The 14,558-nt window shown below is 42.5% G+C and overlaps 1 protein-coding gene across 2 annotated transcripts in view; it reads left to right on the top strand.

Annotated features, from left to right (window-relative positions):
• cgnb (cingulin b) overlaps positions 1–14,558 on the top strand; it is a 49,284-nt gene extending 34,726 nt beyond the window's left edge. The window contains exons 7-21 of one of the 2 annotated variants that reach the window (XM_029731209.1): positions 88–300; positions 1,431–1,579; positions 4,086–4,112; positions 4,613–4,733; positions 6,380–6,592; positions 6,683–6,769; positions 7,023–7,271; positions 7,431–7,601; positions 8,076–8,237; positions 8,483–8,572; positions 8,683–8,766; positions 8,890–9,008; positions 9,186–9,294; positions 12,140–12,300; positions 12,845–14,558. In XM_029731209.1, the coding sequence (XP_029587069.1) occupies positions 88–300; positions 1,431–1,579; positions 4,086–4,112; positions 4,613–4,733; positions 6,380–6,592; positions 6,683–6,769; positions 7,023–7,271; positions 7,431–7,601; positions 8,076–8,237; positions 8,483–8,572; positions 8,683–8,766; positions 8,890–9,008; positions 9,186–9,294; positions 12,140–12,300; positions 12,845–12,977 (2,088 nt within the window). In that variant the 3' untranslated portion in view covers positions 12,978–14,558. The remainder of the gene's footprint in view (positions 1–87; positions 301–1,430; positions 1,580–4,085; positions 4,113–4,612; positions 4,734–6,379; positions 6,593–6,682; positions 6,770–7,022; positions 7,272–7,430; positions 7,602–8,075; positions 8,238–8,482; positions 8,573–8,682; positions 8,767–8,889; positions 9,009–9,185; positions 9,295–12,139; positions 12,301–12,844) is intronic. The other variant, XM_029731210.1, reaches the window with a different exon arrangement.

Here is a 14,558-nt window from a genome sequence, read left to right as displayed (position 1 = left end):
TTTTATAAACTCCCAGGTGATGAACGGCAGCCATTCAGTGCTATCTACACACACTCTATCTCGCCTTCTTCTCTTTCTCCCTTGCAGGATGTGATGTCGTTGCAGGCGGACCTGGCGGAGGCGACAATGTTGCGCCAGCGTCAGGAGGAAGTGCTGCGTCAGAGGGAGAGAGAGCTGACGGCCCTGAAGGGGGCGCTGAAGGAAGAGGTGGGGAGCCACGACCAGGAGATGGAGGCCCTCAGGGAGCAGTACAGCCAGGACATGGAAACCCTGAGGAGCACCATGGAACAGGTGTCACAGGTAGATACGTTGGGGGGGGGGAGTTTCATTCCAAAATGCTATGTATCCATTTTCAGAAATGTTGGTAAATGAGCTTTTTATTGTTTTAAAGAAATTATGAGAGATTAGTGAGTGAAAAAACGATCTAAACATGGCATGGGGTTGTTCAATGACAGGCATGTATTTGTTTCAAATCTATCACTTGACATATCCGCCTCACTCTCAGAGAAATAAGTTGTACGCTTGGTTTTACACGGTCAAATATAGCAAATAACAACATTTTAATGAAATGTACAAAGTATACATTTGTGATATCACTATTTAAAAAATGTTATAAAAATTATTCAATACAGTAATATGTGATCTCTATGTAAAACATTTGAAATGTTAGTCATTAGCAGATGCTCTTATCCAGAGAAATTTACATAAAGTGCATTCATCTTAAGATGGCTAGGTGAGACAACCACATACCACAGTGAATATACAGGATACAAACATTTCATTCCAGCTAAACAACGGATATATAACGTTTTGCAAAAAAAAAAAAATCATGTATACAGATCTAAAATGTATGGATAAAAAAACTGAACAGTAATATTTTACACACACATGAAGGTACCCATAAGAAATCATTCCTGATGAAAAAACACGTGAGAAATTGGTGGATATAGCATTTTGGAAATAAACTCTTCATATGTCAAATGTTCAGTGTTTCGCTATCCAATCCAATTTACCCCTTCATTAGTTAAATCCGGTATGGTAGTGCTGAAATGGAACAACACAGTATATGCGTTGGTTGGAGGTCCCTGAGAAACAGGGACCGGTTAATTTATGTCTGTCTGTATGTATCAGGGGAGGACGGCTCATAATAATTGCTGGAACGGCATCAAAAACATGAAACCATGTTTGACATATTTTATACTATTCCACTGACTGCTCCAGCCATTACCACGAGCCCGTCCTCCCCAATGAAGGTGCCACCAACCTCCTGTGGTATGTGCAGTGCATTCGGAAAGTATTCAGACCCCTTGACTTTTTCCCAAACAAATTTATGTTACAGCCTTATTCTAAAATTGAATATTTTAGAATAAACTTCCAACTTCAGCTGCATGTATGTACCATATGTCTGATCTCTCCCTGCTATGTGTCAGTCCCAGCAGCAGATTGAGGAGGAGAGGCAGAGGGTGAATGATGCCATGCTCTGCCTGGAGGAGGAGCTAGAGAGCTGCAGGGACCAGGGAGGCGAGTGGAGGAAGCAGCTGGAAACCACCACAGAGGAGCTTCACACCACCAAGCAGGAGTGAGTGCCTCAAGATAGTTATTTCATTGGCTGTAGTATATCAATGGTGCGTCATGCACATGTCTCTACACCTGTGAAGTCGTCTTCATATTATCTTTAAACTAGTAGTCTTTGTCAGGCCAGTTTTCTATTGTCTTGACCTATGATCCAAAATATCAGTGGCAGCCCCTTACCTGGTATTCTAAGGCAGTTTCCCAACCCTGGTCCTCAAATACCCCCAACATTACACAGTTTCGTTGTAGCCCTTGACAAACGCACCTCATTGAGAACTTCATGATTAGTTGAGAAGTTGAATCACGTGTGCTTGTCCAGAGTTACAATACAAATGTGTAATGTTTGGGGTACTTGAGGACCAGGGTTGGGAAACACTGTTCTAAGGCAAATTTACACACATGATTGCTAAAGAGTCAAATTTTTTGGGGGGGGCTGCCCTACCCTCCCTAAATGACTACCGACCCGTAGCACTCATGTCTGTAGCCATGAAGTGCTTTGAAAGGCTGGCCATGGGTCACATCAACACCATTATCCCAGAAACCCTAGACCCACTCCAATTTGCATACCGTCCCAACAGATCCACAGATGATGCAATCTCTATTGCACTCCACACAGCACTTTCACACCTGGACAAAAGGAACACCTATGTGAGAATGCTGTTCATTGACTACAGCTAAGCGTTCAACACCATAGTGCCCTCAAAGCTCATCACTAAGCTATGGACCCTGGGACTAAACACCTCCCTCTGCAACTGGATCCTGGACTTCCTGACAGGCCGCCCCCAGGTGGTAAGGGTAGGTAACAACACATCCGCCACGCAGATCCTTATCACAGGGGCTCCTCGGGTGCGTGCCCAGTCCCCTCCTGTACTCCCTGTTCACTCATGACTGCACGGCCAGGCATGACTCCAACACCATCATTAAGTTTGCCGATGACACAACAGTGGTAGGTTTGCTCACCAACAATGATGAGACAGCATATAAGGAGGTCGTCAGAGACCTGGCAATGTGGTGCCAGGACGACAACCTCTCCCTCAACGTGATCAATACAAAGGAGATGATTGTGGACTACAGGAAAAAGAGGACCGAGTACACCTCCATTCTCATCAACAAGGCTGTAGTGGAGCAGGTTGAGAGATTCAAGTTCCTTGGTGTCCATCACCAACACACTAACATGGTCCGAGCACACCAAGGCAGTCGTGAAGAGGGCAAGACAAAACCTATTCCCCCTCAGGAGACTAAAAAGATTTGGCATGGGTCCTCAAATCCTCAAAAGGTTCTACAGCTGCACCATCGAGAGCATCCTGACTGGTTGCATCACTGCCTGGTATGGCAACTGCTCGGCCTCCGACCGCAAGGCACCACAGAGGGTAGTGCGTACAGCCCAGTACATCACTGGGGCCAAGCTTCCTGCCATCCAGGACCTCTATACCAGGCGGTGTCAGAGGAAGGCCCTAAAAATTGTAAGACTCCAGCCACCCTAGTCATAGACTTTTCTCTCCGCTACCGCACGGCAAGTGGTACCAGAGGGCAAGTCTGTCCAAGTGGCTTCTAAACAGCTTCTACCCCCAAGCCATAAGACTACTGAACATCTGATCAAATGGCTACCCAGACTACTTGCATATTGCCCCCCCCCCCCGCCCTTCGTAACGCTACCCACGTATATATTACCTCGGCAAACCGGTGCCCCCGGACATTGACTCTGTACCAGTACCCCCTGTATAATGCCTCGCTATTGTTATTTTACTGCTGCTCTTTAATTATTTGTTTATTTCTTATATATATTTCTTAAGTGCATTGCTGGTTAAGGCCTTGTAAGTAAGCATTTCACTGTAAGGTGAATACCTGTTGTATTTGATGCATGTGAGAAATCAAATTAGATTTGATTTGAAAGTATCTTTTCAGCTAGCGCTAGTCTGCTGTACCTGCTCCAAAACACCCGTAATTTTCATCGTATAGCTTGTTCTCTATCTTTTAAGTAGTGAGCCCACATGTTTTCAGCACTTTTGTTTCCAGGACTGATCAAAACAAATGTATTCATGCTCTCTCTCTCTCTCTGCAGCAGACATAGTAAGCACTATGTTTGTAACATAAAATTGCAACAAAATCGTAGTATTGAATTGCAGTACATATAGAATCATGAGTCATGCGAATCTCAATACATATCGTATCGGCACCTAAGTATTGTGATAATATCGTATGGTCCCTGGCAATTCCCAGCCCTACTAAAAGGAGACCGTTTACTCCCGAGTATTTTAATTTTAATAGGAGTCTCAGTTTCGGAACACCTGAGAGTTTGCATTGTCACACTTTCCTAAGATGTTTGCTGCAGATCACACCTTTTTTTATTTTTTTATTTTGGTTTGCATTTGAATACTTACATTTTTTGTTAACTGTAATGTGTCCAGTGGCTTGGGTTCTGACCTGAAATGTTAAATGTTATTCTATTCCCTCCCTTTAATGCATGTACCTTTTTTTTTTTTTTTTTATCCCTGACTTTTTTTACTGGGCAGGAACGGGGAGCAGAGCAACACACCAACGTGAGCGAGAAATTCGAACTGACTCTGTTTGGTTTGAGTAGAATAGTTTAGTCTCATGGGGCCAAATCTTTAACTTGAGTTCTGTTCCTCAAATAACACGTCACTCAAATAACATGCTCGTATCTCAAGTTTTGATGCAGCCCAATGTGACTAATGAGCTCATCATTAGAAGAATAAATACTAACTCCAATCTACTGAGCAAATGATCAATCAAGATTTATTTACCAATTTCTATAACTTCTCAAATTAATCTCAAGCTATTTTAATTAATCAAGCCATCTTGACAAATTATTCATCTAAGTAATCAACAGACATATGATCTAAACTATTGAAATGAACAATGATGCAATTTTCGATGTATTGAGATTCCTAGATGGCAACAGGTTTCTGACGGTGTGAAGATTCAAAAAGTGTTCGTTTGTTGTGCATTAGCTGTTGTGTTCACATGATTATCGTACATGCTGTGTGTTTTTTAATAATTATTGGCTGTGTTTGTGTAGGCTCATGAGAGCACGTTCGGAGAAGGAAGAGTTTGAGGGGGAGCTGAAGGACCTTCAGGATTCACTGATGTCCATGAAGAAGCAGATGCCTGGCTTTGACGAGGCAGACTCTTATGCAGACGTAAGCTTCTCCATGGTCACAGATCAAGCATACACACATTCTTACACACAGTGCCTTCCGAAAGTATTCACACCGCTTTACTTTTTCCACATTTTGTTGTGCTGCCGCTGGAATTTAAATTGGATTAAATAGATTTGTTTTTAGTTTTTTTTTGTCACTGGCCTACACACCATACCCCATAATGTCAAAGTAGAATGCTTTTTATGGCAAGCCTAAATAACTTCAGGAGTAAAAAATTGCTTAAGTCACATAATGACATGCATGCAATCTGTGTGCAATAATAGTATTTAACATGATTTTTGAATGACTACCTCATCTCTGTACCCAACACATGCAATTTATCTGTAAGGTCCCTCAGTTGAGCAGTGAATTTCAAAAACAGATTCAACCACAAAGACGGGAGGTTTTCCAATGCCTCACAAAGAAGGGCACCTATTTGTAGATGGGTAAAACTAAAAACAGCAGACATTGAATACAACTTTGAGCATGATTAAGTTATTAATTACACTTTGAATGGTGTAGCAAAACACCCAGTCACTACAAAGCTACAGGTGTCCTTCCTAACTCCATTGCCGTAGAGGAAGGAAACCACTCAGGGATTTCACCATGAGGCCAATGGTGACTTTTTTTTTAAGTTATTGAGTTTAATGGCTGTGATAGGAGAAAACTGAGGATGGATCAAGAACATTGTAGTTGCTCCACAATACTAACCTAATTGACAGAGTGAAAAGACTGAACATGATTAAAAATATTACAAAACATGCATCCTGTTTGCAACAAGGCACTACAGTTGCAAAGCAATGACATTTTTGTCCTAAATACAAAGTGTTATGTTTAGGGCAAATACAACACATTACTGAGTACCACTCTCTATATTTTCAAGCATAGTGGTGGCTGCATTATGTTATGGATATGCTTGTAATCGTTATGGACTGGAGTTTCAGGATAAAACATTTACTGAATGGAGCTAAGCACAGGCAAAATCCTAGAGGAAAACCTGGTTCAGTCTGCTTCGCATAAGACATTGGGAGATTAATTCACCTTTCAGCAGGACAATAACCTGAAACACAAGGACAAATCTACACTGGAGTTGCTTACCAAGAATACCAGTGAATGTTCCTGAGTGGGCGAGTTAATATTGACTTAAATCTACAAGACCTGAATGGTTGTCTAGCAATGATCAACATCAAATTTGACACAGCTTGGAGACTTTTGAAAGGAATAATAGGCAAATGTTGCACAATCCAGGTGTGTAAAGCTCTTCGAGACTTACCCAGAAATTACTACCAAAGGTGCTAATAAAAAGTATTTACTCTGGGGTGTGAATACATATATAAAATACATTTCTGTATTTCATTTTCCATACATTTGCTGAAATGTCGAACATGTTTTCACTTTGTCATTATGTGGTATTGTGTGGAGATGGGTGAGAAACATATATTTAATCCATTTTGAATTCAGGCTGTAACACAACAAAATGTGGATTAAGTGAAGGTGTATGAATACTTTCTGAAGGAACTGTACGCAATTAAATACACCCACATTCTAACTCAATCTCTCCCACGCATGCACGCACAAAAGGCAGTTGCACACATTCTGTTCCTCATCGTCTTTATTCATCTTGGTCACGATTTGCTTTTTCCAAGGATCTTCAGCGTTGTAATGATGATATCAAGCAGGCTCGCACGGAGGTCGACAGACAAAAGGTTGAGCTAAATGAGAAGGAGGAGGAGCTTCAAGCCCTGAGGAGGGCTAGCCAAGTACGGGAGTCTGAATTGAGGTCAGAGAATGACAGGCTGAAGGACCAATCACGGCAGGGGAAAGATGAGCTCGAGATGGCACTTGCGAAGGCAAAGCAGGTGAGGTGTCATCAACTTGATACAACTAAACTTTGACTGAGTGTGGGATGGATGTGAGGTTAAACTCTACCTCTTTCTCGCGGTCTCTAGTCGTCAGGTGGGTCCTCACCATTGGATCAGGGGAGTCTGGAGCTTCAGGAAGCCAACACAAGGCTGAGAGAAAGACTGACTCGCATGGTAAAATACACTTACCAAAACCGCAGCATGCGTGTATAGCTATTGAAAAACACACAGGAGTAACACTCGGCAAACTTAAGCTACACCTCTAGGCACAAATGCAAGTGTGAGACTTTTATATCTTAGAAAAGGACACATAATTACGACACAGTAATGCATGGATTCATAAACTCTCTGATCTGTTATTACGTTAAGGTATACCTAAATACACATACTCCTAAATAAAATAAATGGGTCTTTTTCTGTTCCACAGACGAGGCTTCACTCCAGCGTGCCCCAGAGCTCGGAGGCTGAGCAGGCACTGGAAGATGAGAACCGCTCCCTGAGGTCCCAACTGGAGGAAGCCAGGCGAGGAGCCTCCCGTCTGGGCAAGGACAGGGATGAGCTGGGCCAAAGGCTGGAGGAGAAAGATCTGGAGAGAGACGCGCTGCGCAAGGGCAAGAGTGACCTGGAGGAGCAGAAGAGACTGTTAGACCGGGCCCTGGAGAAGATTAGCAAGGAGGTGCGGCATCGCGTGTGTGCGCGCATCTGCTTTTTTATGTATTTATTTTCTATTGCCCTGGTATAGATTTTGGATTGCTTTAAAACTGAATTAACAAAGATCACCTTATCCTTCTTTCCCATCCATGCCCTTTCCACCCGCCCTTTCTCTACCCATCAGATGGAGGTGATGCTGGGGGACTCCCGTCAGTCAGTGCAGGCCCTGCAGACCCAGATGGATGAATACAGGGAGCGCTCCAGGAGAGACCTACAGGATGCCCAGCGGCAGGGCAAAGACCGACTGGCTGAACTGCAGAGGGCCCAGGCCAACCTGAAGACACTGCAGGAAGAGGTGAGAGAGGGAGAGAGCGAGGAGGAGACAGAGTAGGGAGAGGGCAAGGACAGACTGGCTGAACTGCAGAGGGCCCAGGCCAACCTGAAGACACTGCAATAGGAGGTGAATGGGAGGAGGGCAAAGACAGACTGGCTGAGCTACAGAGGCCCCAGGCCAACCTAAAGACGCTTCAGGATGAGGGGAGGGAGAGCAGAGGAAAGGACAGGAAGATGGTGTTCAGGTACAGAGAAAGAAGCGAGGAGTGAGAACAGTGGAGAGAGAGAGAGTTTGCAGGTGTATTTTAGATGGAAAGGAGAGTAAAAGGATTGAGGGAAGAGAAGGAAGAAAATTAAAAGATACGGTATGAAGTGAGTTACAGTTGATGAGACAAACTTGAGGTGATCCTTACGTGGCTTATCAATATATTGGGAATATTATGTCCCCTTTCCAAATATTGAACCACTGATTCCATCCGCCTGTTCCGTCGTCCAGGTTTCTCGTTTGAAGAAAGAGCTGCTGGTGTGTGGGGAGGAGAGGGACAGCGCCCAGCTGGAGAGAGACCTGCTCAGCAGCCGTCTCAAACATCTGGAAAGCGAACTGGACTCTGAGAGGAGCTCTCAGACGGACCGCAACAGGGAACTCAGGGGCCTGGAGGTGAGGGGTCAAAGGTCATTACCTTTAAATGTCAAAAATTTGGGGGGTGAATTATAGTTGTGGACATACTGTATGTCTGAGAAATGGAGGTTAGAGGTCAAGGGTTCTTCTGAGAGCTTTGGGAATTGTATGTGAAAGACTTCTAGCCTGGGGACTATCAGCATGGAGTATATGATGTTGGGGAGGAGAGCTTGAAAAGACATGGTCAAACTAATTTGTTTACAACTTGGATGGATGTCTGTCAGGACAAAGTGAAGACGATGGAAATTGAATTGGATGAGGAGAAGAGCAGCGTGGAGCTTCTCAATGATCGTGTTGCACGCAGTCGAGAACAGGTACTGTACTTCAATACACACACACACACACACACACTTGAATACACACAAGCAGGTACTGATTTTCATACAGACTAAGTCACTCAGAATGTTTGCTTATTCTCTTTCAGATTGACCAGCTGCGTGGAGACCTGATGAAGGAGCGCTCAACCGTACACGACCTGGAGATGGACAAGAGTGTCCTAGAGAGACAGGTACAGATTACACATTTCATATCCAACATTTTATGTAAGAGAAAATGTCTAATTCTATGTGTCATCAACCTCAAAAACATTTTTGCTCAAACACATCTTGATATGCCAACGCTCTCTCCTCAGGTGAAGGAGTTGAGGTCCCGTGTGGCAGACATGGAGACACAGTCCCGTCCCTCCGCTGGGATCACTTTGTTAGAGGGTAAAGTGCAGGAGCTGGAGGAGAGGCTACACAGTGAAGAGAGGTGTGTACATACACATGATGGCTAAGTAGAGTATCTGCTCAAGTACCATGGACACTACATGAAAGTACTAACATGCCAAGCACCATAATATTGACTAGCAGTAGTCCTGGCTTTGTGGATACTATATAGATCTGAGTAGTATGAATATTGTGTGTGATGATATGTCTCCGTGTTCAGAGAGAAGCTGAGTATCCAGGCCTCCCAGAGGAGAGTAGAGAGAAAGCTGAAGGAAATAATTGTCACTCTGGACCAGGAGAGAAACCAGCACGCTGAGCAACGAGACCAGGTACATGTTAATGGATACTGGTGGTCCTCTGTAGCTCAGTTGGTAGAGCATGGCGCTTGCAATGCCAGCATTGTGGGTTCGATTCCCGGGACCACCAGTATGTAAAGTGTTTACACGCATAACTGTAAGTTGCTTTGGAGAAAATAGTCTGATAAATGGCATATTATTTTATACCATGGCATTGTTGAATACTTGTTTCTGATTGGCTTGAAGGGCATTCCAGTGTGCATTATTTCCCTATAACGCACGGTAAAATTCAATGGCAATAGTTTTTACATGTTCTGTGTTTGAGCAGCTTTTGAAAGCAAAAGTCGAACTGAAAACATCATTGTTGAATTCGATTTTCAGCACCTTATTTACACTGACAATTTCAGTTGGATATTAACACAGCAGGAATAGTGTTTTCAATGCAGTACATAGTTTGAATTCTTGGCAAGCTTCTTCAAATGCACATACAGTACCACTCAAGTTTGGACACCTACTCATTCAAGAGTTTCTTATATTTTACTGTTTTCTACATTGTAAAATAATAGTGTTAAGACATCAACTATGAAATAACATATATGGAATCATGTCGTAACCAAAAAAGTGTTAAACAAATCAAAATATATTGTTCAAAGTAGCCACCATTTGCCTTGATGACAGCTTTGCTTACTATTGGCATTCTCTCAACCAGCTTCACCTGGAATGCTTTTCCAACAGTCTTGAAGGAGTTCCCACATATGCTGAGCACTTGTTGGCTGCTTTTCCTTCACTCTGCGGTCCAACTCATCCCAAGCCATCTTAATTGGGTTGAAGTCGGGTGATTGTGGAGGCTTGGTCTAATGATACTGCACTCCATCACTCCTTGGTCAAATAGCCCCAACACAGCCTGGAGGTGTGTTGGGTCATTGTCCTGTTGAAAAACAAATGATAGTCCCACTAAGCACAGACCAGATGGGATGGTGTATCGCTGCAGAATGCTGTGTTAGCCATGCTGGTTAAGTGTGCTTTGAATTCTAAATGAATAACCATCACTGTCACCAGCAAAGAATCTCTAAACCATCACACCTCCTGCTTCATGGTGGGAACCACACATGTGGAGAAAATCTGTTCACCTACTTTGTCTCACAAAGACACAGCGGTTAGAACCAAAAATCTAAAATTTGGACTCATCAATCCAAAGGACAGATTTCCACCGCAAGTGTCTTGTTATTGGTGTCCTTTAGTAGTAGTTTCTTTGCAGCAATTCAACCATGACAGTCCTTATGAGAGCCAGTTTCATCATAGAGCTTGAAAGGTTTTTGCGACTGCACTTGAAGAAACTTTCAAAGTTTTAGAAATGTTCCGTATTGACTGACCTTCATGTCTTAAAGTAATGATGGACTGTTGTTTCTCTTTGCTTATTTGAGCTGTTCTTGGTATTTTATCAAATAGGGCTATCTTCTGTATACCACCCCTACCTTGTCACAACACAACTGATTGGCTCAAACACACTAAGAAGGAAAGAAATTCCACAAATGAACAAGGCACACCTGTTAATTGAAATGCATTCCAGGAGACTACCTCATGAAGCTGGTTGAGAGAGTGCCAAGAGTGTGCAAAGCTGTCAAGGCAAAGGGTGGCTACTTTGAAGAGTCTCAAATATAAGATATATTTTGATTTAAGTTATTTTGGTCACTACGTGATTCCATATGTGTTATTTCATAGTTTTGATGTCTTCACTATTATTCTGCAATGTAGAAAATAGTAAAAATAAAGAAACTCTGGACACGCATTCAAAACTTTTGACTGGTACTGTATGTGTTCACACACATGCACTCTTCCTTCTGATACATGCTACTCTCAAACCAAAAAGTGACAAACGTATTGGTCACTTATGTTTAACGGTTTAGTCATTTTCTGTACAATGTTGTATCTACTTGGGCATGTTAAGCTGTACTTTATCATACAGTGGCTTCAGGTGGTAGATGCAGGTGCTCACATTCCCCTTCCTTTGGTTTTGGTATTCTTTGTGGTTATTTTTACTTTTGACTGTACTGTGACAAAGGGCTATATACTTTTCTGGGGCTTACACTTTCCTACTATTCCTGCTGTATACATCAGATATTTATGACAATCCGCTTCATGCACAACGGTTTGAGAGGAACCAGCATGCTGAGCAACTTGAGCAGGTACATGTTAATGGATACGGTTGGTCGTCTGTAGCTCAGTTGGTAGAGTGTGGCGGTTGCAACGCCGGGATAGTGGGTTCGATTCCCAGGACCACCATTATGTAACATGTACACCCATGACTAAGTCGCTTTGGATAAAAGTGTCTGCTAAATGGCATTTTTATTATTTTTTCATACCATGGCATTGTTGAATACTAGTTTTTGCTTGGCTTGAAGGGCATTCTTGAACGTGCATTATTTCCCTATAACACACGGTAGAATTCAATGGCTATAGTTCTTACATGTTCTGTATGTTTGAATTGCTTTTGAAAGCTAGCACGTCATGGAGCACACCTTCCGTGTTTATTATTTTCCAGGGAACGCATTGCCCCTCGTTGATTATCCCTTAGTACATTCATGTCTATGTACATACAGTATGTATACTATAACATGAAAATGAATGTAATGACAGAACTAGGTGGTTTTTGGTGGAGATTCCTATTGTTTCCTCACTCTACAACTACATACCATAAATACTTTAAGTCAAGCAAGCACACATTTTCTTCAGGACATTGTCTTTTCTATGCATTTAATAGCGGACTTGCTGTGTCCTGCTGGCCTTTTTACCTTTCCTTGGTCCCTTGTGCTGTGTGACAGTATCCTAACCTCTAGGTGCTACAGTATCCTAACCACCTGTCCACCTCTGTCCCCAGCTGTCCCTGCGTGTGAAGGCCCTGAAGCGTCAGCTGGACGAGAGCGAAGGCGAGGTGGAACGACTAGAGGGGGTCCGCAGGAAGGCTCTTAGGGACCTGGAGGAGCAGCAGGAGCTGCAGGAAGCACTGCAGGCCAAAGTCACAGCACTGGAATCTGAGAAGTGAGTTCCCTGAGATGTATGTATGTGTGTGTGTGTGTGTGTGTGGGTGTGCAAACAAACAAATTCCTTAGTATCTGCAGGCTAAAGTCACAGCACTGGAAAATGTGAGCTAAAGTGAGTTCTCTCCCTGACAGATATCTATCTACAGTACATACTAGCAGTATACACCAAATGTAATCTCTAGTATCCCATACCCTCTACATGGCTGTTCTGTACAGCATTGCATCTTGTCATACCAGTTATTATGCCAGATATGATTATGTATTATAATCCACACTCCTGTACAGACACCTTCACCAGTGTTGTCATACTCCTCGGTGCCAGCAGGTGGTGCTTCAATGTCACTCAGCCCACTGCTCAAATTTAGAAATACCCGTTTCTTGTTTTAGTCCTCTATTGAAATGCATTAGCAGACATTGGAATGGTTCAGGGAACAACAAAAAACACTCACATTCCAGTACATTCAGTAGGAACTGTGTCCCTTTTTTTAGTAACAACTACAGTCAATGAGCTGATGACAACCGTGTCTTGTTTCCTCTCTCAGGCGGAAGGTGTATCAGACGCGTCGACCTGTCCTGGGAGCCTCCAACCTCAGTTCTGAGGACGAGGACGGTTTTTACGACAACAGCATCACCTCCATCCTCACTGAGGGACAATTACATACCACCAACTGCTAGGGAGAGATTTTTTTCATATAGTAAATTAATAGATTTAAATATAGCTGGTTAGAGGGAGGTACTCAGGACTCTACATGAAGTAGCTAACATGCCAAGCACTACGAAATTGACTTGCAGTTATTTTTCTGGTTTTCTGAGAACAAGATTTCTGTGTCAGATGTTGGTTGCCAGTACAATCAACTGTCATCCTGGCACCATCATTTCTTATTTTCTTTTGTCAGTTAAAATATGAGATCTTTTGTAGATTGACTAAGCCAAGGGCCCAAAGAACTCTGGTCAAAAGTAGTGCACTGTATAGGGAAAAGGGTGCCATTTGGGACACACTCGTGAACTTGGAATCACAGGGTTTTGCTGTGCCTCAACTTGACTTTGATGTTTTATAAGAATACTTGCTTGAGTGTTTTACAGCACTTTTACACTGATGACTTATGGTGGGATATTAACACAGCAGAAATAGTGTTTCAATGCAGTACATAGTTTAAATTCTTGGCAAGCTTTTTCACATGCACATGCGTGTTCACACGCACTCTCTCTTCTGATACTTTTTATTTTATTTAACTAGGAAAGTCAGTAAAGAACAAAGTCTTATTTACAATGACGGCCTACCAAATGGCAAAAGGCCTCCTGCGGGGTCGGGGGCTGGGATTAAAAATAAAATAAAAATATAGGACTAAACACACAAGAATAGAGAGACAACACACAGAGAGACCAAAGAGATACATGCTACTCTAAAACCAAAAGGTGGCAAACATATTGGTCACTTATGACGGTTGAGTTATTTTCGGTACAATGTTGTTGTATTTACATGGGCATGTTAAGCTGTACTTTATTGTACAGTGGCTTCAAGAGGTCGATGCAGGTGCTCACATTCACCTTCCTTTGGGTTTGGTATTCTTTGTGGTCATTTTTACTTTTGACTGTACTGTGAGGGCTGTATTCTTTTCTGGGTTTACACTTTCCTACTCTTCCTGCTGTGTACATCAGATATTTATGACAATCTGCTACATGCACAATGGTTTGAATCGTGGGTGAATCCCACTCCATCTCTTTTCTTTCAATTACCTCTCACCCTTCTTAATAGCCTTTCTCTATCCTGTTCCTTATTTTGTGTTTTAAGTATTTATCTTGCTGGTCTGTGCGAATGTTTTCACTCGAATGCCTTAAAATTATTACCCTAATTGTTGTGGTTATTTATTAATACTGATGCTGTAGTTGCTACTATTGTCGTTTGTACCGTTTTTGTATGTTCCCTACAGATGCAGCTACAAGTTATTTCAAGAGTAACTTGTCAGTGCTTGAGTCTGCTTTCCTACCAACAGAGTAATGATATGATTGGAAGTGCAATAGTACATTTCTTCTCATTACGTTTGCCTTTTTAGTGAATGTACAATGAACTTTTCTCCCTTAAGTACATTTGCTGAGATTTTTACTTTGAATGTGGTAGTTTTCAGATGACTTTCTGGGGCAACTTTGGCCAGGTTATGAAGTTTTTGTTTATTGTAACATTTGATGTGGTAGAAATCTGCTTGAGTTTTACCAGTATTTTGACACTTTGGTATTTCAAATAAATGTTGGACCTTG

This window comes from Salmo trutta, chromosome 34 (assembly GCF_901001165.1).
Source record: "Salmo trutta chromosome 34, fSalTru1.1, whole genome shotgun sequence".
Classification (NCBI taxonomy): domain Eukaryota; kingdom Metazoa; phylum Chordata; class Actinopteri; order Salmoniformes; family Salmonidae; genus Salmo; species Salmo trutta.
This window is presented reverse-complemented; position numbering and strand designations above follow the sequence as displayed.